The sequence below is a fragment of the Telmatherina bonti genome (assembly GCF_933228915.1).
Source record: "Telmatherina bonti genome assembly, chromosome: 4".
NCBI classification, from domain to species: domain Eukaryota; kingdom Metazoa; phylum Chordata; class Actinopteri; order Atheriniformes; family Telmatherinidae; genus Telmatherina; species Telmatherina bonti.
In genome coordinates this window covers 6,554,816-6,579,146 of record NC_136622.1, presented here as the reverse complement: position 1 = coordinate 6,579,146, position 24,331 = coordinate 6,554,816, and the positions used below count along the sequence as shown (strand labels likewise).

Sequence of the window (24,331 nt, the reverse complement as noted above, 5' to 3'; positions counted from 1 at the left end):
ACCGTGATTTTCCTCTTCCAGAAAATTCCCCGTCTGTCTGGAGAACGGTCATGTGATTGAGCGGGACCAGATCTTTGTCAGCGTCATAGATCGAGGTCCGGACGGCGTGCACTTGAGCTCGGCATTTGATAGGAGGTTGGTCTCCAGTTCATCAGTGATCACTGCGTGTAAACATGATGGGAGATCTTTGGTTCATCGTTGTTTCAGTGTCACGGCTCCCCGGTGTTTTACGTGTCCTACACTAAATATTCTCACTTTTATCTCTGTTTTTTCTGTATTTCCTCCCCGTTAAAATGAAAAGGTTCTCTTTAGGTGAACAATGGCTTTAATACTTCTGGTTTTCTTCTTCTCTCCTGGGCAGGTTTGTTCCTGAAAACATGGCATCTCTAGGCAACACCATTGGTAAGCTCAGTAAACTGAGATGTTTAATTCTATTCCTCATGTTTATTATTATCCATAAGGTAATTTATATTTGATGTTGAGGTTTTTATAGACAGTACAGCACTGTTTTGATTTCTTTCTAACCAACAGGCTGAAGCTTAAAACTGTCTCCCTGTAGAAGTATTGGTTCAGTGTACCATGCATGTTCTACTGGGAATAAATCCCTGTCTTCTTTGTGATGCGGCTAGTTGGACTTTACTGACTGCTGGCAGAGAGCTGCTGGTATATTCTTGTCTGAACAGCAGTACTGGGTAAAGTATCTGCTTTTTAAGTGGCCTCAGAAAACACAGTAGAGTCCGACTCTACTTTGGCATAAAATAATCTGAGGGATTAACTAAAATTTAACTAAAATAAGGAACTTTTTGGTAAATCTGGGAGTATCAAACATTGTGGTGATTAAATAGTTACTGCTGTTTTATGTGATGTAAGATTTTGAGGTCTTTTATTATTTGCAAATAATTATTATTTGCATTATTTGTCTTGAACCACCACACATTTATTTAATCATTGTCATAAAATAGGTAATTGGTACAATGACACATTAAAACATATATAAATGTCAATGTAAACAAGAATCTTTAGAATATTGTGTTTCAGAAGTGCAAGTTGGCAAATCATATCAGATTATTACAGTAATCAGATTACTCCAGATATCTGATTTTGGTGCTCAGTGTATATGTCATGGTGTCTGTAATATGCAAGAAAACCGATGTGGTGACATAAATACATTACTCACAAAAAGTTAGGGATATTTGGCTTTCAGGTGAAATTTATGGAAAATGCAATATGTTCATGCTACAGTGATATAATATCATAAAAGTAAGACATTTAAGTAGAAGGATGCACTACTGATTTCCTCATCTCAAAAAATACATTCAACACAAAAGGTAACAACAATGGTAGTTACACCACAACAAAAAATGTGAACGTCTCAATATCTGGTCATGTGCCCTTGAGCATCAATTACAGCTTGACAACGACGTCTCATGCTGTTCACAAGGCAACTTATTGCCTGCTGAGGCATGGCATCCCACTCTTCTTGAAGGGCAGCCCTCAGGTCATTGAGGTTCTGGGGTGCAGGGTTTCGAGCCTCTACACGACGGCTCAGCTGATCCCACAGGTTTTCAATGGGATTCAGGTCTGGAGAGAGTGCAGGCCATTCCATTTGAGGTACACCAGTCTCCAACAGCCGTTCCCTGATGATGCGGCCTCGATGAGCAGGAGCATTGTCGTCCATGAAGATGAAATTAGGCCTGTGCTGTTCATGTAGGGGCACAATCACTGGATTAATGATGTTATTCAGGTAGTATGGGCTTGTCACTGTACCATTCACAAAGTGTAGGGCAGTTCTGTACCAAGTGGACACCCCTGCCCACACTGTAACACCGCCACCACCAAAAGCTGGCCTGGTGACAACAGTGGCTGATGCATAGCGCTCTCCCTGACGTCTCCAACATCGTTGCCGGCCATCATTTCTGCTCAGTGTGAATCGACTTTCATCAGAGAACAGCACTGAGGCCCACTGGTTCCTCGTCCAGCGTAAATGCTCCCTGGCCCATGCAAGATGATGATGCCTGTGCCTGGTGGTGTGGTCAGGTACCCGTGCAGGTCGTCTAGCACGCAGACCACGCTGATGGAAACGGTTTGGAATGGTCTGACGTGACACTTGGGTGCCTCTCACCTCTCTTAAACGTGCCTGGAGTTGAGTGGCATTCATCATCCGGTTTCTCAGGGCAGTGTTCACAATGTAGCGGTCATCAGCACGGGATGTGGCCAAAGGACGTCCACTTCTAGGCCTTTCTGTGACTCTTCCAGTCTCTCCATATCTCTGTTGCAACCTGCTGATGACACTCTGTGACACTCCAAGCTCAGTGGCCACTTCTGTCTGAGAACGTCCTGTTTGAAGCATCGCAATGGCAAGGGACTGTTGTTCCATTGTTAGGTGTCGTCTTGGTCTCATGATGTCAAAATGTGAACAGCATGATGAGGACAACTGTTTAAACACCAGCTCTAATTGAACCAGGACATTTATTGGTCAATTCAAGGATCACACACCTGGCGTGATTTTTGCCGTTAAGCTCCTTGTTAGAGAACAGCAACTTGTGCAAAATTTATTGAAACATCTAACAGTTGGACATGTGCATTTAAAAGCTTAGAGAAGATCACATTAAGTTCACCTGTACAGGTTTGAATGCATTTTAGGCTTGTTGTGAAATTTCACCCAAAAGCTGAATATCCCTAACTTTTTGTGAATAGTGTATGTGTAAATGATTTGGGAAAAATGGATTCAGTTTAGTCTATAGAATCAGAATCAACTTTTTACGTGGATCAAATCGAACAGTGTAATTAGTGTTGATACACAGACCTAATATTCAGCCTGAACAGTTTCATTCTTCATCACAGTCTAAAGGAATACTTCTCCAGAGTTCTGAAAGGACTTTCTGAAACTCTTCTTTTGGTGTTTCTGCCTTTTGTTGGGTTCTCTGGCCAGATGATCCACCGTGCCTTCATCATGTTGGCGTGCGGGTTCTGGGGAGGATCCATCTCTATCAGACCTGTTTCCACTGATCTTCATTCCTGTTCTTGTGTCATGTGACACACCTCAGATTTTTCTGTTTGCCTTTTTAAAAACATGTTTCCATGGAGACCATTTCTGATGAGGCTTCAGCCATCAGTAGATGGATCAACTGAAGGTCCAGATGCACGTCTCAGGTCCTGTTCGTAGTTTCGTCCCTGACTCCTCTGTTGTCCGGTTTCTCCAGATGTTTTAAGGACATACTGAACATCAGATATGCCGAGTGAGGACAAACATGATGTTTAAAGGCTCTTCAAAGCAAAATGGAAAGAAATGAAGGCTGGACGAAGCCTTCAGAGCAGAGCTGTTTGATAAATAAAACTGAGAACTGACTGGTAATTCAGTTTTAGCTTAAATCTGATTTTATTTATTCTGTCCTCAGCAAACCTGAGCCGTGTGGTTCCTCATGGTCTCCTAGTGTTTTTCCCTTCCTTCCCTTTAATGGAGAAGACCCTGGAGTTCTGGAGGGTGAGTAAAATTTCCAGACTTATGTTATTCCAGTATTTGTGTTGAACGTGTGAGCCAAGCGTGGCGTGTTTTCTGTCGTCAGGCTAACGGACACGCAGACCGCATAGAGAATGTGAAGCCCATGTTTGTTGAACCTAAAGGGAAGGGCACCTTTACGGAGGTCAGCGAGGTTTTATTCAGCTTCATGTAAAAGTCTAACAACATTCCCTCATGGTGGTTCCGGTTTAGACTTTTAACGCTCGTCTCTGTTTTTAGGTCATTGATGGGTTTTACAGCAAAGTCAGCGATCCGGCATCAAAAGGAGGAAGTTTCTTCGCTGTGTGCCGGGGGAAGGTGAGGAGACGTGGTCCAAATGTTTCAGGACAACAAGTTAATCTTGGTTTTATTCTCTAAACTTGTCATTGGAAAGCTTTAAATGTTTGGGATGTTTTCTCTGGTGTCAGAATCAGGCTTAGATATTAAAAAAGTCTCACTGGAAATACGTGAGAGGAAGAGTGTGAAGCTGTGTGTTATCAGTTTGATGGGAACGTATTTATGTTCCTGCATGCCTTAGTTCTGATGGACGTGTGGTTTTCTCTCAGGCCAGTGAGGGTCTGGACTTTTCAGACACGTTTGGTCGGGGCGTTGTCATCACCGGACTTCCTTTCCCCCCCAAACTGGATCCTCGGGTCGTCCTGAAGATGCAGTTTTTAGATGAGATGAGCCGGAAGAAAGCTCCTGGGATGAGGGTGAGGGAAAACTGTTCGCAGAGTTTCACTGAAATGGTTTGAAGATGTTTAAGTATCTCAGTAGTTTCATGATTGCGTGTGTGTGTGTGTGTGTGTGTGTGTGTGTGTGTGTGTGTGTGTGTGTGTGTGTGTGTGTGTGTGTGTGTGTGTGTGTGTGTGTGTGTGTGTGTGTGGGTGGGTGGGTGGGTGGTCGGTCAGTACTTGTCAGGGCAGGAGTGGTACAAGCAGCAGGCCTTCAGGGCAGTGAACCAGGCCATTGGAAGAGTCATCCGTCACAAGGAGGACTACGGAGCCATCTTCCTGTGTGATCAGAGGTCAGACGTAACGCTGTCGTACATCTGTAACATCCTAAGTCCTGCATTCTGGATCTGGTTTTAACTAGATCACTTGTAAAGCTTCAGGATGAAGGAAGTCTCAACATTCAGCTCAACCAACTGAACACCAAACTGCAGCGATCAGAAAACCAAAAATACTTGTTTTTTTCACAGAAACTCAGTTCAGTTCAATTCAGCTTTATAAATTTTATAATAATATTTATTTTATACATTTTTTAGGCGCCACTTCACAATAATGTTGTCTCAGGACACTTTACATACACATCATTTCAAGCCAATTCATACATATCCTATAATAGAAACCAACTGATTGCATCGAGTCATGACTTGGATCCAATTCCCCATCCTGAGCTGCACGAGGCGACAGTGGGAAGGAAAAAACTCCCCTTTAGCAGGAAGAAAACCTCCGGCAGAACCCGGCTCAGGGAGGGCAGCCATCTGCCTCGACTGGTTGGGGTGGAGAGGACAGGAAAGACAGATCAACATGTACAACTGCACTTATTCAGGAAGACCTGCAGAAAAAAGGAGAAATAAGTTAGAGACGGCAATATTGGCATATATTTATACATTAATTTATTCGAGAAATAGAGTGAGGTACTTCTCAGTGCATCAGGTAACATCCCCATTGCTACATAAGTAATGGATGGCTAGACTACCCATAACTATAAGAGCAATGAGCAGAACCTGGACAGTTGGGTCCCGTACATGCAGACTCCAACTCAGGAGATGCTCATATCCTAACTATAAGAATCATGGAAAAGGAAGGTTTTCAGCTCCATCTTAAAGGTGTGGAGGGAGTCTGCCTCCTGAACCCACGGTGGGAGCTGGTTCCATAAGAGAGGAGCCTGATAGATAAAGGCTCTTCCTCCCATAGTACTCTTTGAGACTCTGGAACCACAAGTTCAAATAAACAATTAATAAAAACTGATAAATTAATAATTATTTTCCATATATGTGTTAATTAACTGATTAATAGCTCCTGAAGGAACTTAATATTTAGTTTTGAACAGATATTTAACCAACATTAGTTTAAAGACATCTGTTTTTTTTTTTTTTACTGTTTAAATTTTTTATTTTACATTTTTACATGAAATCAATAATCAGTTAATAAATATGATCAGCTGATTAATCGTTGCCTGCAGCCCTAAAGTTGTGCCAGAAATCATTATACTGTAGTATATAATAATGTAACAGTAAACATGCAACAGAGCACGTTCTCTTCACTCCTTTTATCATTTAGAAATACTTTTTTTTTATTTTTTTTTTATCATTTATTCCTGATTTCCATCCAGTCGTCCATCTTCTCGCCGTTATGCGGGTTTACTGGAGTCTATTCCACCAGTTACATACTGGACTGGTCACCAGTCCATCCCAGGGACAACACAGAAAGATAAACAACCAGTTTCACTCCGGTTCATCTAACGTGTCTTCAGACTGCGAGGAAGCCAGAAATCTTTACTGATTATATGTTTTAAATTCTTTTTCCTCAGTTTGTTTCATCTTTTTTCATTTCTGTTAATGATTTTTGTCAGATGCTGCTGCAGCTTTACGATAAGTTTCGTCAAGAACAAAACAAAAACATGGAAATGATTAAAGGGGGAATCCACAACAGTGGATTAAAGGAGCTTTGTAGAGAATCTCGCTGCACTGGGATTTCTCTTTAGTGATGCAAATTCGGCACATCTCCTCCCATTATTTAAGAGAAACCAAGACTGTATGTACTGAGAAAATGACTGACTTTCTAACAGGTAATTCTGCATTATGCTGAATGTTGCTCATGAAATTTACCACAACCTAAAAGGAATCAACTGAAACCAGAAATTAGATTTAAGCAAGAAACCGTTTCAGCTGGAGGATAAAAAGTGGTGAAATTTACCATCTAAGTTCAGTCATTAAACCAGAGGTTCCCAAAGTCGATCCTGCAAGTGTCCTGCAGGTGTCCTGTGTGTCTCTGTTCCAACACACTGAGTTAATGGATCCAACGGCCTATGAAGTTCAGCTGAATGGCTCATTACTTTGAATCAGGTCTGTTGGATCAGATAAGAAATGAAAGCGTGGATTTATCAGCCTGCATCAGCTGAGTGGTGAAGGACCCGACGTTACACAGCTCTGAGTCTCACATGCAGGTCTCTGTTTGCACATCCTGCTGTCCCAGATCCTATCATCACATTTTGTTACCTAGCAACAGGGTAACCGTGGTGATTGTTGATGGGTAGTGACATCATGACTGTCCCTGCAGGTTTAAAAGCTCGGATGCCCGATCGCAGCTTCCTTCCTGGGTCAAGCCTCATGTCCGCCTCTACGACGGCTTCGGGAACGTGGTCCGTGACGCTTCGCAGTTCTTCCGTGTTGCACAGAAACTGGTTGGTTGTCGCAGTTAGCAGGAGATTCCTCACATGACCTGTCTTCCAGCGCGGTGTAACGGCATACTGGTGATGCTTGTGTGTGGCTGTTTGTTAATGTGCCAGAGGCCTGTGGTGGTGAAGACGGCAGCAGCAGCGGCGGAGAGCTGTTCCACGCAGTGTTCATCAGTCATTCAGCCCTCCAGCTTCACCTCCTGCTCCTCCTTCCAGAGCTCCCACACCCAGAAAGCCAAGGAACTGGACGCCCATCTTCCCAGTCTAAAGCGGAGGAGACTCAGTGAGTCCAGAAACAGATGAAGTGTGAACTAAAGTTCATTATCACCGTTCTCCTCGACTGAAGGCTGCTTTGTGATCAGACGAAGCCGGCGGCGCCAACGGGATGGCCAGAATCTGCATTGGCTATGAGAGCGAGGTGCAGGGGAGTCAGGCGAGGCCGACCAACCTGCTGGACGCTCTGGAGCAAGGCGACCGTCGCCGCGGAGATGACGCTGCAGGAGAGAAGGTAGTTTATTCATGTGGTCTGGACCAGATGAGACCTGTTCCCAGGAGAGGCTGTTTGCTGCGGGAACTGTCTTCATACTGTCTACACACACTGTATTCAGACACAGTATGTGTCGTTTTTACCGAAATGTTTCACATCAGCTGAAGGAGCCAAGTCTGAACTAAGCTACTGAGATATGGTTTGACGCGCCGCTTCGCCGTGATTTACTTCCACTCAGATCACTTCACGTCAGTTTCATCAATCTTTATTCCTTTGTAAATAATCTTGTGGCACACACACGTCTACTCACACCCTGCGGTCAGAAACCTTTTGCCCTTCCGGGTCAAACATCCGCCCGACCGGTGATGTGTTCCCCCCCATGTTCCCCACCTGTCCAGGTAACAAACAGCGCCCTCTACCAGCACCAGTGAGAACACAGTTCAACAAATTGGCTCCTATATCAACTGAGTTTTATTTATCAGACAAAGACAACCTGAGTAAATAGAAAAAGCACTTTTTAAAATTATGATTTCATTTGTTTTGGGGGAAAAGCTTTTCAAAGCAGCCTGGCCACCGAGGACTGGCTCCACTCTTTATTGTAAAATCATTTTAATCCAGCTCTACAGAGGTTTTACAAATATAAACGCTGCTGATATAACCTTCACTGTGTTTGAGTTTAACACCATCCCTAATCAAGGCCTACACTCCCTAATCCAGACCTACGCTCCCTAATCCATTCATACACTCCCTAATCCAGGCCTACACTCCCTAATCCAGGCCTACACTCCCTAATCCAGACCTACGCTCCCTAATCCAGACCTTCACTCCCTAATCAAGGCCTACGCTCCCTAATCCAGAGCTACACTTCCTAATCCAGACCTACACTTCCTAATCCAGACCTACGCTCCCTAATCCATTCCTACACTCCCTAATCCAGGCCTACATTCCCTAATCCAGGCCTACATTCCCTAATCCAGACCTACGCTCCCTAATCCAGACCTACGCTCCCTAATCCAGACCTACACTCCCTAATCCAGACCTACGCTCCCTAATCCAGACCTACGCTCCCTAATCCAGACCTACGCTCCCTAATCCAGACCTACGCTCCCTAATCCAGACCTACCCTCCATAATCCATTCCTACGCTCCCTAATCCAGACCTACGCTCCCTAATCCAGGCCTACACTCCCTAATCCAGACCTACGCTCCCTAATCCAGACCTTCACTCCCTAATCAAGGCCTACGCTCCCTAATCCAGAGCTACACTTCCTAATCCAGAGCTACACTTCCTAATCCAGACCTACGCTCCCTAATCCATTCCTACACTCCCTAATCCAGACCTACGCTCCCTAATCCAGACCTACGCTCCCTAATCCATTCCTACACTCCCTAATCCAGACCTACGCTCCCTAATCCAGACCTACACTCCATAATCCATTCCTACACTCCCTAATCCAGGCCTACACTCCCTAATCCAGAGCTACGCTCCCTAATCCAGACCTACGCTCCCTAATCCAGACCTACGCTCCCTAATCCTTAAGTAAGTAAATTTTATTTATATAGCACCTTTCACAGACAGAAGTCACAAAGTGCTTCACAAAAAAGCAAAATACAAAAATAAAATACATATAAAAAGATACAACAAAAACACTGTATATAAAAATAGACACACAAACTGCTGGTCATAACACCCCTAATCTACACATCTGAGTATGCCTGCTGAAACAAGAAGGTTTTAAGATTGCACTTAAACACATCAACAGACTCAAGCGAACGTAGGGAGGATGGAAGATCATTCCAGAGCCTCGGCGCAACAACCTGAAAGATCGGTCTCCTCGGGTCCTAAAACGAGAACGAGGGACCATGAGTAAGTTTTGATCCAACGATCTCAACCTCCGCATGGGGGTATATGGACACAACAAGTCTCTTAAGTAGGAAGGGGCCTGGCCATGCAAGGCTCTAAAAGTGAGCACCAGGATTTTGAAATTCACACGAAAAGAGACAGGGAGCCAATGGAGAGTTTTCAGAATTGGCGTGATATGAGCCCTTCGGTTGCATCGAGTCAGCAACCGCGCAGCAGAATTTTGGACCTGCTGCAGACGAGACAACTCTTTTTTGTTTAGACAAGAAAACAAACCGTTACAATAGTCTAAACGAGAAGACACAAAGGCGTGGATAATCGTCTCGAGCTCACCTTTGGATACCATTGTTCTAAGTTTAGAGATTTTCCTCAGCTGAAAGAAACAATTTCGAGTGAGCTGCTTTGAGTGATGCTGTAATGACATTTCCTTGTCAAAAATTACTCCAAGATTTCTGAGACTTGACTTACAAGACAAGCTGTGAACACTCAAATACTGTTTGATCCCTGGAACAGCTTCATCAGGGGCGATCACCAACACCTCAGTTTTTTCTGAATTAAGTTGAAGGGAATTTGCGCCGAGCCATTGTTTAATTTGCACTAGACAGTTCATTAAAGAGTTCAGTTTCTGAATCTCCGAAGCCTTAAAAGAACAGTACAGTTGAATGTCATCAGCAAATAAATGGTAGGAAACATCATCAAACTCCTGAATAATCCTTCCTAAAGGGAGGACATAGAGCAAAAACAAAATCGGACCCAAAACAGAGCCATGTGGTACTCCACACAGAAGATCAGCAGAGTCAGATAGAATATGGTTAGCTGAGACACTAAAACTCCTGTCTGATAAATAAGATGAGAACCATGCTAGGACAGAGCCAGACAGTCCGACCAAGTCATGTAGTCTTGTTAGCAAAATCTGATGATCGACAGTATCAAATGCGGAGGAGAGATCTAACAAGACAAGTAACGTGCATTTCCCAGAATCTGCAGACATCATAATGTCACTAGACACTTTCAGCAGTGCAGTTTCCGTTGAATGATGTTTGCGGAAACCAGACTGGAAAGTGTCAAAAATGTCATATTTTTGCAAGAAATGTAGTAGCTGCTCGGAGACCACCTTCTCTAAGATTTTAGACATGAATGGAAGTTTTGATATTGGTCGGTAATTCTTAGAATCTGCGGCATCCAGATTTGATTTTTTAAGAAGTGGTTCAACAATGGCATGTTTAAAAGCACTAGGAAAAACACCAGTGGTGAGTGACAGATTTATCACTTTAGTAACCCAGGGGCCAATGACATCAAACACTTTTAAAAAGAGTTTAGATGGCAGCACATCAGATGAACTAGAAGACGGCTTCATTTTGGTGACCAGAGCTGAAATTTCAACCTCCGTCACTGGTTTAAAAGAGGACCACTCCTGGAGAACAGGCTCATTAACAGGTTTACAACTACTGAGCACTGGAAGACTGTTCTTAATGTCCTGAATTTTGCTAAGAAACACTTTAAGAAAGTCATTGCTATCAGCTTTGCAAAAAACAGGAATAACAGGAGCAGCAGGACAAACAATAGAATTTATGGTGTCAAAAAGCACTTGAGGTTTCTTCTTGTTTGAGATAATCAACTGCCGAAAGTTGATTCCATTCCTACACTCCCTAATCCAGGCCTACGCTCCCTAATCCAGAGCTACACTCCCTAATCCAGAGCTACACTTCCTAATCCAGGCCTACGCTCCCTAATCCAGAGCTACACTCCCTAATCCAGAGCTACACTTCCTAATCCAGAGCTACGCTCCCTAATCCAGAGCTACGCTCCCTAATCCAGAGCTACGCTCCCTAATCTATTCCTACACTCCATAATCCATTCCTACACTCCCTAATCCAGGCCTACACTCCCTAATCCAGACCTACGCTCCCTAATCCAGACCTTCACTCCCTAATCCAGACCTACACTCCCTAATCCAGACCTACACTCCCTAATCCAGACCTACACTCCCTCTCCACAGCTACGTTCCACCAGTGAAAGACCCCTCGTGTTACCACCAATACATGGGACTAAATCACCAGCCAGACTCTTTTCCTCTGTTGTGTCACGATGGTGGAATGATCTCCCAAACTCTGTCCGCTCTGCAGAGTCCCTGTCTACTTTTAAGAGCAAGCTGAAGACTCAGCTCTTCAAGGAGCACTTTAACACTTAGTATAGCTGTATTTATTAGAAAGTTGGAGAACTTAGCCCAGTTCTTTACAACAAACTTTATGGTATTAATTCTTTGTATTTAAACATAGGTGATATTATGGGGTGGGGGGGGTAAACAACAACAAAACAAAAAAATGCCTGTAGCACTTCATGTAATGACCTGCATCCAACTGGACAGTCCACCAGCACCTTCCTACGATGTCCTCTACTGTCTGATTTCCTGCTTGTGTTGTTCTCACTCATATGTAAGTCGCTTTGGATAAAAGCGTCTGCTAAATGACTGTAGAATAGAATAGAATAGAATAGAATGGCTTCATCAGTTGTTCATCGGCAGCAGCAAAGCAGTCCCAGACCATGACACTACCGCCGCCGTGTTTAACTGTGTACGATGCTCTGGTGTTTCTGAAGTGCTGTGTTGGTTTTACGCAGCGTGTAAAGAGATCCACACCTTCCACAGTGTTCCACTTTTCTCTCGTCAGAACACAGAATATCTTCCTAAAAGCTTCGTCAAGACGTTTTTGGATCATCTGAGACCAGCTTGTGTGTTATTTCTGGCCAGCAGAGGTTTTCACGTTCTCATGCTTATTGCTGAGTCATGAATGTTGACATGAACAAAGGAAATTTCCCTTTTAGTGACATTACTCCAGGCCCCAACAGCATTTAGCTGTTAGACTGCAGACAAGCTTCACTCCTTTAAATCCATACCTTTTCTCATACGTGGGATCTTCGCTACGTCTTTTCGGTCATCCAGACTTCTTGCTTTCTGTCACTTTACGTAGTTTTAGCCTCTCAACGTGATTGTAGTCATATTATGGAAAGTACAGTAAATTGCTTTGATGTTTCACACGTAGATAAATATATTTTCTCCTCAGGATCAATCTTTTCCCGTTTAGAAAATGAAATCACAATGAAAAACCTGTTTTTTGTGTTTATTTAGATCTAGATGGATAGATTTAGATATCTGTGATATGATTGGGGACACTTGAATGAACCAAAATGCTTTTTTTTACAGCACTGAAATAAAAAAACTGAAATTATTTCTGCTCTGAGAGAAGAGTTCCCTTTTAACCTCATTTATCTCTGCCTTCCTGTGTTTTTCTGTCCAAGTCCAACGTCTGGTCCGCGCTGTCTCTGCAGTATGACAAGAGGATGGAAGACGAGCTGCGAGGAGGAAAGCGGAAAATAAAGTTGGTGTCGGATCAGGTGTGTGTGTTTCGTCTGTATTTCGTGTGTGAACGTATGATAAAGTCTGAACAAGAAGATTCTACACTGATGTCTGTTTATCGCTCCTGGGTTACATCGGGGGGGCCAGCTCCAGTCCTCCTGGATCAAAGTCCACCTGTTTTTAGATGTTTCCCTGTTCCAACAAACATGATTCAAACTAAATGGCTCTCCTCAGCAGTTTTTACTCAGGCACCCATTCATGTGGAAAACCTTCTGAACCTGCAGGACAGCGGCTCGGAGTGGACATATGTGGGAATCCCCGTTGGATCGGTGTGTTTTAAAACACACTGATCCAATAGGAATTCTGACGTTTCATGCTCTGAAAACTTCCATCTTCTGGGTAAAATCTGGACATTTTAATAAACAAATCATCCTAAATACTGAAGAAGTGCGTTAAACTGGAGATGTTTGTGTTGGAGCTGCAAAGCACGGCGGATCTGATGACAGTTGGAGCAGAAACACAGTTTGTTTGCAATGATTCGGTTTTCTTTGTAAAAATTTCTCTTTTTGCTTCAATGATGTTTAACTTCTCCCAAATTCTTTCTGTTTCAGATGTTTTATTTATTAAAGCATAAAGCTAAATATCTGTCATTTAGTGCTGAATTTTTAATGTAATTCATTGCTTTAGGATTTATTAAACACATTTATATGAAGAAGTAAAGACTCAAATGTCCCTCTGAAAAACATTTTTATTTCCCTGTTCGGACGACATGAATGAGGCATCGTACTATGTCACTAAAACACACAGACACATTTCTAAATGATGACTGAAGAGTTTTAGCTGCTTGCTTCGTGTTAAAATTTCATTTTATTTTCTATAGAATTTGAAGTATTTCTCTCAGTAAAACAAATGATGTCATTCATTTCTCCTCCTCTTGTTGCTGTTTTGGGTTTCACATGATGAGAATATTTTTCCTCCTTCTTGCTGAAGAAGCCGAGCGTCTCTGAGGACGTCTCGGAGGAGAGGAAAGCCACCAGTGCCAAGCAGTTCCTGGCAGACATGAAGAAATCGCTGAGCAAAGTGAACTTTGACCGCATCGTCCAGGCTCTGCAGACTTACAAGGCGACGGACAACCTGGACGTCCTGCTGACGGAGACAGCCGTCTTAACTGAGGACACGAAGACTCACGGTCTGCTCCGTGGTACGACTGTAAAGTCCCAGAGAAACATAAAAACCACTGCATATGTTCTGCAGCGTTGGTTCGTCGGTCACAAACCAAACCATAAAGTTCAGCAGCTCCACAACGCTGATTTCTGCTGCTCCCTCTCTGTCCAGGTTTCTACCAGTTTGTTCGTCCGCATCACAAAAAGAGCTTTGATGAGAGCTGCGTGGAGCTGACGGGTCAGGGCTGCGGATACAAACCTGAACACTCGCTGTCGAAGGACGAGAAGAAAGCCGTGATGCTGCAGAGCTGTAAGACACGTCTGTCCCACTGTCATTTCTAATCGTTAAATATTGTCTCATTATCAAAGAAAACGTGCAGAGAGGCGAGGGACTGTGTGTGTTGTGAGTTCTGCAGATGTAAGAGTAGAAGTAAATGTTTAATTGCAGGTGCGGTCAGAGAGCATGCAGGAGGACCGATCTCCTCGTCTGCCTGCGCTCAGCTTGATACGCAACACCTCAACCAGGGAGGCCCGTACCTGAGCCAGCAGGGGTTGAAGGAACACCTGAGCCAGCAGGGGTTGAAGGAACACCTGAGCCAGCAGGGGTTGAAGGAACACCAGACAGGTAGGAGGCTCAGTTTGCAGACTGCACTTCACACGACACGCAGCAGGGGGCGTAAATATGCACAACAGTCCCAGAGTCACTAAGCTAAAACTGAGCTCCTCCTCGCTGCTACAGAACCATCAACAGCTCCTCAGTCCACATCATCTCATCCCCCCATCATCTCATCCCCCATCATCTCATCCCCCATCATCTCATCCCCCATCATCTCACCCCCCCATCATCTCACCCCCCCATCATCTCATCCCCCCATCATCTCACCCCCCCCATCATCTCATCCCCCCATCATCTCATCCCCCATCATCTCACCCCCCCCATCATCTCACCCCCCATCATCTCACCCCCCCATCATCTCACCCCCCATCATCTCACCCCCCCCCATCATCTCACCCCCCCATCATCTCATCCCCCATCATCTCACTACCACATCATCTCACCCCCCATCATCTCACCCCCCATCATCTCACCCCCCCATCATCTCACCCCCCATCATCTCACCCCCCCCCATCATCTCACCCCCCCATCATCTCATCCCCCATCATCTCACTACCACATCATCTCACCCCCCATCATCTCACCCCCCCCATCATCTCACCCCCCCATCATCTCACCCCCCCATCATCTCACCCCCCCATCATCTCACCCCCCATCATCTCATCCCCCCATCATCTCACCCCCCCATCATCTCATCCCCCCATCATCTCACCCCCCCCATCATCTCATCCCCCCCATCATCTCACCCCCCCATCATCTCACCCCCCCATCATCTCACCCCCCCCATCATCTCACCCCCCCATCATCTCATCCCCCCATCATCTCACCCCCCCATCATCTCATCCCCCCCATCATCTCACCCCCCCATCATCTCACCCCCCATCATCTCATCCCCCCATCATCTCACCCCCCCCATCATCTCATCCCCCATCATCTCACCCCCCATCATCTCACCCCCCCATCATCTCACCCCCCCATCATCTCACCCCCCCATCATCTCATCCCCCCATCATCTCACCCCCCCATCATCTCACCCCCCCATCATCTCATCCCCTATACGCTGATGTTTCCACTCTACTTTTATCTGTTAGCAAACTGCCGCAGCGTTCCATGAAAGTGGCTTTTAAATAAAATTAATCCTGATTATTTTACCCTCTACGATGACAACATGACTCGTGAAACAATCTGTCCCGTTCAGGTTCCGCTCCGAAGAACCAAGTCCATGCTGCCTTCCTGGCTGATGTGAAAAAAGCCCTCGGACCAGAAAAGTCGGCTCAGCTCTTTCAGGCCATTAAAAACTACAAGAAGACGGACGACTATGAGAGGCTGGTGACCACCGTGGTGAGCTTGTTCACAGAGAAAGACGAGAACTTCAACCTGCTGATCCGTGAGTTCTGTTGTCCCATCTGTTCTCTCCGACCGCGACCGTTAAATGTTTCTGGCTCAAACCAGAATTTAAATTTTGTGTTTTATTGTTTGTTTATTTCAGAATTTGGTATGTTTGTTCGCCAACATCACAAGAAGCAGTACAAAACGATGCTGGATGCTCTGATAGGCCAGCCAGCGTCAGCCGCTGATGTCCCAGTTTCAAGTGAGGAGCTAGAAACACAAGGTGAGGAAAAACTCCATGTTGTTGCGGCGCGCCGCTTGACTTCGTTTTCCCGCTCGACGCGCAGGTTTGGACCTCTGAGTTCTTTCTGACAGGTTGATACAAACAGAACGCGCTGCAGCCAGAAACTTTGTCGTCTTTCCACCTAAAAACTTCCAGGATTCATCAGTAGATTTAGAAATGATTAAACTAATCAGGAACAGCTGTTTAAAACTCCCTCTGTATCTACTTCTGATGCAGAGTAAAGCTTTTCCACTCATCCTGTCTGTCTTTTCAGCACCTCGTTCCACTCCTCTGAAAACACAAAGCAAGATTTCCAGTTTTTTCCCCGGCAGCCAGAGAAGATAAAACACAGAGAAGACAGCAGAATTCATGTTGAACCTGAGCTTTCCCCTCTGTGAGGGCATCTTTCTTTGTTTTTATCAACTTCCAGAAGTTTAACGTTTTAATCCAGCTCAAATTTGACTTCTTTTTCCTGCAAGAAGACAGATTTGTACGAGAAAGGGAAAAATCTTTGCCAAAATGAGGAGAGCTTTGGACTTGCCTGTTTAAAGCATGTTGATTTCTGCTAGTTCCTGGAGATTTGCCTCCTTTTTCCCATTTTCTAGTCTATACATCTGGAGCTTCTTCATCAACCGATGGGTGTAAAGGAGGTGCTGTGACAGCTATGCATTAGACCGAGATGTTGCTTCAGAACCGTCATTGTGAACTGTCAGTTAACATGATGCTTGTGACATTATATATATTTACTCCTGATGCACATAATCATGTCAAATGAATGTGTTTGGAACTGTATCCCACCTTGAAGCTCCAGCAAGCTTCCACTTTCCTCCTGGTGCATCTTTGGACAGATCTTATCTTCTCATACCAGCGAATAACCTTGATGTTCCTGGCATTCAGGTTAAGTACATCAGTAGTTCCCTTTGTGATGCAACAGTAAATAGCTCTGCTCTGTATGAAATTAATTTCACAGAAAGTGATTCATGTGCAGACATTTATCTGCTGATTTTTATTAAATTAAACTTGTGAAACCTCCTCATGGCTTATGTTTCTGTTTTGTTTTTGTTTTTTTGTTGTTTTTTTTTGTCTTGTCCAGCATTTAAGCAAGCAGACTGATGTTCTGGTGAGCAAATTTATTTTGCCAAGGGGAACTTTTGTAGATGTAATGATCCCCTTGTATTTCTTGATTCTTATTTTATTTTTCAATTTGTTTTGGATAATAGCTTGTATTACAGAGTTTATGCTGCTGGACCCGACCGGAAAGGACAGGAAAGGGGCAGAAAGAGAACAGAAAAGAGAACATAAAAAAACAAAAAGAGATCAATGCATACATGTATATGCACATACATACCAACCTACATATATATATGTATATACACTCGCACATACATTATATATATACATACATACATATACACATACATACACATGCATACACACACATGTACACATACATGCATACATAAAGATAGATATACATATACACATACATACACACACATATATATATATACATATATACACATATACATATTCACATACATACACATACATATACATACACTCACTCACACATATGCATACATATATACATATCCATACACATACATACATACACATACACATAAGTACACACACATACCCACTCACACACATAAATATATACACCCACACAAGCCAACTCTAGATTCGTGGAGAACAAAACCGTTGACAATCATGAGGACCAGAAACTAGCAAGTTAAGTCAAAAAGACAGAAAGAGAGCTACCTGCTGTTAGTGAATAAACTTGCTGGATGACTCAGTGACTGTGACACATGCAGAACATTCATGCAGAACATTCAGAGTGGAACGTGTTTAGAGAAGAGTGATCATGCCAATGTGACCCCGCCCGCCTACAGCTAGAGGAAGGCCAGGAGAACCCAGAGACCCGGGTAACCGACAGTCACCCCCAGGTACAGATCCCAACCCCCCCACTCCAGAGCCAGCCATGCATCTGCCCAGGAGGTGGCGAAGGAGGTACCCAACCAGAGTCCCCCGCAGTCAGGGGGAACAGGCCCCAGCAGGCCCAGGCCGGCAAGGGCCGATCCCGCCGGGCACCGGCCACCCAGGGCAGACAGAGCGCAGGCCCCAGGGCCCCAAGAGCCCGAGAGCAGCCCCCCGCCCCCGCAGGCAGAGGGCACAGCCCACACCGACGGAGGACCAGGACCCCCAGACCGCCACCCAGCGGCAGCCAGGTCGCACCCCAGCGCACCAGCTGCGCCCCCGGGTACAGGACACCACCCCCCCACCACCAAACCACACACGCATATACATGCATACCCCCCCCCCCAACACGCACTCCCCTCACACATATACATGCATACCCCCCCCCCCCCCAAACACGCACTCCCCTCTCAACCCCCATCCACACAACCCTCTGCAATCCATGCACATCATCCATCACATACACAACCCCACCCCACCTCTACTCACTCACCCATACCAAGTCATACGAACCCCAATCGCCCCCGCCCCCACACACGCTCACCCCCCCCACACACACACTCACACCCCGCCACCCCATCCCTCTACTTCTACCCAACCACACATGCCCCACCAAACACCCCTCCACCACCCATATTATGTTTCTGTTTTGTCGACAGTGCTGTAAAATGATCTGATTTGGGGTTAGAGGATCCTGTTCACGTCACTTCCACATCCACTTATGTGTGCTCGGAAAATGTCTAAAATGTAAAATCCACAACAAAGAAACTTCTTGACTATTTTAACTGAGATGGACTGTTTTGGAGCCTTTAGCGGATGAGAGGTGAACTGCAAGTGTTGGCACTTTGGCAAAAGCTTCACTTTTATGTCCAAACAGAGGTTTTTCTTTTTTCTTTTTATTGAAACAATAAAACAAATGGCTTTGTACATAACTAATTCATTATTATATTTTGATACTATTCAGATAACAAAGATATCAAACATAAGTTGTCTCCGCTCAAACATACAAAACCTGTGTTGCATTAAAGTGCAATCGGAAAGATACGTTTCAAATGGAAAAAAAACTCAGTCTATTTTGAAAAGTACCTGAAGCCTCTTTCTTATGGAATCAGATTTGTTTCAGAACCTCCAAGCAAAACTTTTTAAAGCTCAAGCAAAAAGCAATCAAAACCAAAACTTTCTAAAACTTAAGTAAAATAAATCATCATCAATCATCATGAAAACTATTAGGCTTTTATTTAGTCAAATTGAGTAGTTTTGTTTGCAGTTTCCTCTTCTTTCTCTCTCCTCTCTGGTTGGTTGCGCTTCACAGTCTTTGGTTTTGATTCTCGATTGTTTTGGTTTTATTTCTGAAGAAAGTGTTTGTACATCTCATTGGGCTACAGCTGTGTTACTCAAAAACTCACCAGCCAATCAGGATGCGCCCCTAAAAAAAGACCCGCCCATGAAAGATTAGTGTCAGAAATTAAACCAAACAATCGAGAATCAAAACCAAAGACTGTGAAGCGCAACCAAATAGAAGAGAGAAAGAAGAAGAGGAAACTACAAACAAAACTACACAATTTAACTAAATAAAAGCCTAACAGTTTTCATGATGATTGAGAATTTTTGATTTTGAGATAATTTTATTTACTTAAGTTTTAGACAGTTTTGGTTTTAGATTCTAGATTTTAGATTGTTTTTTGTTTGAGTTTTAAAAAGTTTTGCTTGGAGATTCTGAAACGAATCTGAGTCCATGTTTCTTTAGCTTATCCGACAGTGAAGTGACTTAAACTGCTATAAGTGGTCTATAAATAAAGCTAATGGAAGATTTTGCTGCACAAAATCGCTGGTTTCAACAAATCTTTATCGTTCCGAGGCACATTGAACGCATCATTCAACGAGGCTTCCGTTTAGTTATCGCGATACTTCGCGTTGCACATCACGGAATTTCCATCATGGCAGGCAGCAAGTTGTTGCTAGAAGGCAGAGTTAGTATAAAAGCGTTTATTTTAGGTCTCAGCGTGGTTTTAATCCCGTTAATCAGAACCTGGTTCGGACATCTGGACTGGGTCTTTGATTACCTGACGGAAACACCTGGAAAGATCGCGATTTGCGTCCACATTGCAGTGATGAACGGCCTCTTGCTGATCATCTACAGAGGACCTCTTTACAAGGTAAGCAGATGTTGTGCAACCAACTTCCTGCTTTTTATACCCAAACACATGCTGAATGAACATGTTCCTGCATTTCAACCTGCTGTCATGTCATGTTTTAGCTTTAACGAGCTGATAAATCCCCCAGCATTGTATTCAGTGAGTTAATCCTATTAGGTAAAGAAGGGACAGCTGGCAGGTTTCTATCTTCAGCACATCTCTAAGTCTGGTAAAGCTGCAGAGACATTCCCACCTCAGACAGGAGAGATGCTTCATTTATTTAGATACATAGATGGATATTTATTTATTTCAGACTAAATACAATTTAACCAACAGCTTAAAAAAGTAGCAACTACTATAGAGTCTGAAAAGGAGCAGGACGAAGCAAAGCAAGTTTGTGACTTGGTTCAGTTTAAAATACCTGAATTTATCTTCAAAGTAAAAAAGATGACATGATATACAAAAGATGTTTAAAGACAGTGTTACTGTGTACAATCTGAGAGGTAAAGTTATGTTACAGAAACCATAAACCGCCCTAAAAAGCAGATGTTTCCATTTATGGAGTAACTTCATGTAAAGGACTAAGTGATGATATAAAATGATCTAATAATATTATTCAGTTTTAAAAATGTACAAGAACTTTTTTGGATAAATATAAATAAGAAGAAAATTCATCATTTATTTAGCTGCTTTATATTTTCCCTTCTGACTGATGACTTTCAGTATGTAATCTGTGTATAAAGCCACATAACTGTAAATTGAAGACTGTAAACAAGGAGTAGGATTTAAATAATCCTTGGGCTTCCTTCTGCTCCTTCTCAAACAACGTATAATGTTATACGAATGTGCATCTTTGTTTTGTATTTTATATGTGTTTGAGATCAATAAAAATAAAAAAGTCTTATATATTCCTGCCCCCCTTTACAATTATAATCTTTTCCTTCTTGCAGTTGTTTGAATAATCCCATAAATAGTCAGTTTTCTTTTTTTTTTTTTTTCTTATTTTATGGAAAAGAAAATAACTAAATGCAAAATAAATAAATAAATAAATATAGACATGTACAAATACATACTCGTACACATCCTCATATATACACACATATTAGGGCAGTGACAATATGCTTTTGTCTCAATTCGATTCGGGTTTTTTGTTTTTTGTTTTTTTTTTTGGTGCAGATTCGATTTAAATTGCGATTCTTACAATTCTTCGATATTACTGATTTTTGTTGATTAAAAACAAAATAAAGTTACAAAATTGGGTTGGTTTTTTTTGGGCTTGTCATTTTCCTTGATTTCAGTCAGGAAAAAACAACACAGTAACCAAACCATCATTCTGCCGCTATAACGCCCAAGAAGACAAGTAAATAGATCAATAAAAATGACAAATATTTTATAATGGATTATTTTATTTATTTTTAAAAAAATCGGATTTTTTTTTAACCAAAAAATCGATTTTAAAATTGTAAAGCAAAAAAATCCCAATTTTCGATTTTTCGATTAGAATTTCCCACCCCTAATACATACACATCTGCACATACACTCACAGGCACAAAGCAATGACATATTTACCTTTAGAAGTGATCAGATACCTCTATATATTTATAATCTCTCAGAAATCTGCATTTATTTATACTTAAAGCTCTCATAGATCTGCATGCTGCTTGGAAAGGGTGTGATGCTTAACTAAACCACTGATTTATTTTATCATATCTGAGGAAAACGTCTGATAAATAAACTGTTGGCATCAGCTGGTTTGCTGCTGGCAGTCTGACCCACACTAACCAGTGTGTCCTGGATCCTGTAGGTCGCTTTGAGAGCCTGTTTTCTGGGAATTACTTTTGGTTGCGGCTTGATTCTAAGCTTCTCTGAAACCATCTGGACGCATTTTGGCTGGTATGTAAAACACTGTCTTCAGTTATTAACTGGCTAAATTCACCACTTGTTATATTTTTAGACGACATATTCCCAAATCTGTGTTTTTAACTTCGTGCTGATTTAGCTGGAAGCTGCGACAGGAATTATGGGCTGCAGTTTAACTGGGTTCTGTTGGAGTTTAATGTCCCTTAATGTTTTATTTTCCTTCCCAGGTACATGTGCTCCCTGTCGTTCTTCCATTACTCCGAGTACCTGGTGACGGCCATAATCAACCCCCGCAGCCTGTCGCTGGACTCCTTCCTGCTGAACCACAGCCTGGAGTACACACTGGCCGCCGTGTCGTCGTGGGTGGAGTTCACCGTGGAGAAGCTGATGGTTCCAGGTTAGCCTGTTGGCATCGATGTGCTGCTGCTCCTCCACATGCAGCAGAGGAGGAAGTCATGCTGATTTCACATCATCTGATCCTTCCTCTGACTGAGAGATCATCTGGGTTAAAGTTTCTGCAGCTCTGCGGTGTCGCTGCGACAGCTTATTTAGAATCCACACCACACACACACACACACACACACACACACTGGCGTGATGTTTTCGTGCACACTTGGCTCTGCGAAGCCCGACCACCTGACCCACCATTCTTTCCCTCCCACAGAGCTGAAGCAGGTGAAGTGGCTGAGCTTGGTGGGTCTGCTCATGGTGCTGTGCGGGGAAGCCCTGCGGAAGGCGGCCATGTTGACGGCCGGCTCCAACTTCAACCATATCGTCCAGAATGAGAAGGCCCAGAGCCACGTGCTGGTCACCAACGGGGTCTACGCCTTCTTCCGACACCCGTCCTACGTGGGCTGGTTCTACTGGAGTATGGGAACTCAGGTGAGTGGATGTTTGGGGATGAAATGGAGGCTAAAATGTTTTTAAAGACTTTTTTAAACAGAAGTTTGAGTAAAATCTGGTTGTAACACCTGAAGACGTCCCACGCCAGCACCAAGCTCCTTTCCTTCCATCAGTCCTCTGTCTGCACTGAGAATTATGACTTTTTATCACATGAACGGCAGATTTTCTCTGTTTTTAGGCAGATTGAAGCAGAAGTTTGAGGCTCATGTAGAAGATAACGGTGGTTTGTGTCTGTCTGGCGGCTGCAGGTCGTGCTGTGTAACCCGCTCTGCATCCTGGCCTACACGATAGCCAGCTGGCGGTTCTTCCGGGAGCGGATAGAGGAAGAGGAGCTCTCCCTCATCCACTTCTTTGCCGAGGACTACGTGGCGTACAAGAAGCGGGTTCCCACCGGGCTTCCTTTCATCTCCGGGATCCGTGTGAACTAGTCCTGCCAGCCGGATGCTGACGTTTCGGACTCTAAGCAAAGCGGGTCAGACCTGGTGGGTGTGTGTCGTCTGCCGTGGCAGCTACCCTCCAGAGGTGAAGCCCAGCGGCTGGCGGAGAGCCTGTAGCTCAGACGGACACTTCGGCAGCTGGGCTGCTGTTTTTCTACCAACCTCCAGTTAAAACAGAAAACCTCTGCTGTACATGTATTCCTACACTTTACTCCATCTGTTTCTGTCATCTGTCTGCATGCTCTCACCACGTTTCCACTGATCAGCTGCTGGGAGGAGCAGCCATGCTGAAAAAACCCGGAGAATTCCAGTTTCCTCCAGCGTCGGCTTTTTAAAGCTCCAGTGTGGAAGATGTGGGTCGACCTGCTGCAGCATCCACACCACGATTTCTTCTCACCTTTTCTGCTTTTATTACCTCAAATTGAACAATTAATGTCCAAATATGTTGGCAGAAGTTCAGAAACAACAAACCAAACATTTCCAGTAGCGTCAGCTGTGGTTTGGGGTCCTGTCCGGGTCTAGATGCTACTCCACCCGACACGCTGGAGCTTTAATAAACTCGACGGATGCAGGACGAGCCCAGTTGTACTGCAGAAAACCAGTTAGTCTGTTCCAGTTGTCAAACAGCAGCGATCAGCTTCTTTACATCTTCTGATTTGTTTCCCAGTTTGAGATCAGCTCCGTTGGGAGAGCAGACCTCTAATCTGGACTCTTAGAAGCATCTTTCATCAGAACGGATCTCTTAGCCCTCCAGCCCCCCCCCCCCCCCCCCCCCCCCCAGACCTGTCTCCTCCTGTTAGTCCAGTATCATCTGCTTTCATCAGTCAGGGTTCCACCTAACAGCCTCCATGCAGCAAGACGTCTCGTCACTCTGAACCTTTTAACTGCAGAAATGTCGTTTCAGTTGTAGGGAACGGAGAGGAATTCTGCTTTCCTGAAGAACTTACTGTTAAAATCCTATTTTATGGCTGGATTAAAGCATCAGTTTGAATGGTGCCACCTTCCTGGCGTTGTTCCGT

At 43.9% G+C, this 24,331-nt stretch overlaps 2 protein-coding genes across 2 annotated transcripts in view; both read left to right on the top strand.

The window, feature by feature from the left end:
- Positions 1–16,378, top strand: part of rtel1 (regulator of telomere elongation helicase 1) — a gene marked incomplete at its 5' end in the record, with an annotated part of 39,965 nt that extends 23,587 nt beyond the window's left edge. Inside the window, 17 exons of the mRNA XM_079239758.1 lie at positions 22–135; positions 362–402; positions 3,399–3,484; positions 3,567–3,644; positions 3,740–3,817; positions 4,066–4,212; positions 4,411–4,526; positions 6,787–6,910; positions 7,016–7,187; positions 7,267–7,412; positions 12,549–12,644; positions 13,597–13,807; positions 13,942–14,079; positions 14,218–14,394; positions 15,584–15,772; positions 15,875–15,997; positions 16,272–16,378. Coding sequence (XP_079095884.1) covers positions 22–135; positions 362–402; positions 3,399–3,484; positions 3,567–3,644; positions 3,740–3,817; positions 4,066–4,212; positions 4,411–4,526; positions 6,787–6,910; positions 7,016–7,187; positions 7,267–7,412; positions 12,549–12,644; positions 13,597–13,807; positions 13,942–14,079; positions 14,218–14,394; positions 15,584–15,772; positions 15,875–15,997; positions 16,272–16,342 — 2,107 coding nt within the window. The 3' untranslated portion in view covers positions 16,343–16,378. The remainder of the gene's footprint in view (positions 1–21; positions 136–361; positions 403–3,398; positions 3,485–3,566; positions 3,645–3,739; positions 3,818–4,065; positions 4,213–4,410; positions 4,527–6,786; positions 6,911–7,015; positions 7,188–7,266; positions 7,413–12,548; positions 12,645–13,596; positions 13,808–13,941; positions 14,080–14,217; positions 14,395–15,583; positions 15,773–15,874; positions 15,998–16,271) is intronic.
- Positions 16,379–19,914: 3,536 nt separating this feature from the next.
- Positions 19,915–23,576, top strand: icmt (isoprenylcysteine carboxyl methyltransferase; the record flags this gene model as incomplete). Its single annotated transcript, XM_079238905.1, has 5 exons — positions 19,915–20,133; positions 21,917–22,005; positions 22,200–22,369; positions 22,637–22,854; positions 23,124–23,576. 5 exons carry the CDS (start codon positions 19,915–19,917, stop codon positions 23,301–23,303), a joined length of 876 nt encoding a protein of 291 aa, XP_079095031.1. The 3' UTR covers positions 23,304–23,576.
- Between the last annotated feature and the right edge of the window lie 755 nt (positions 23,577–24,331).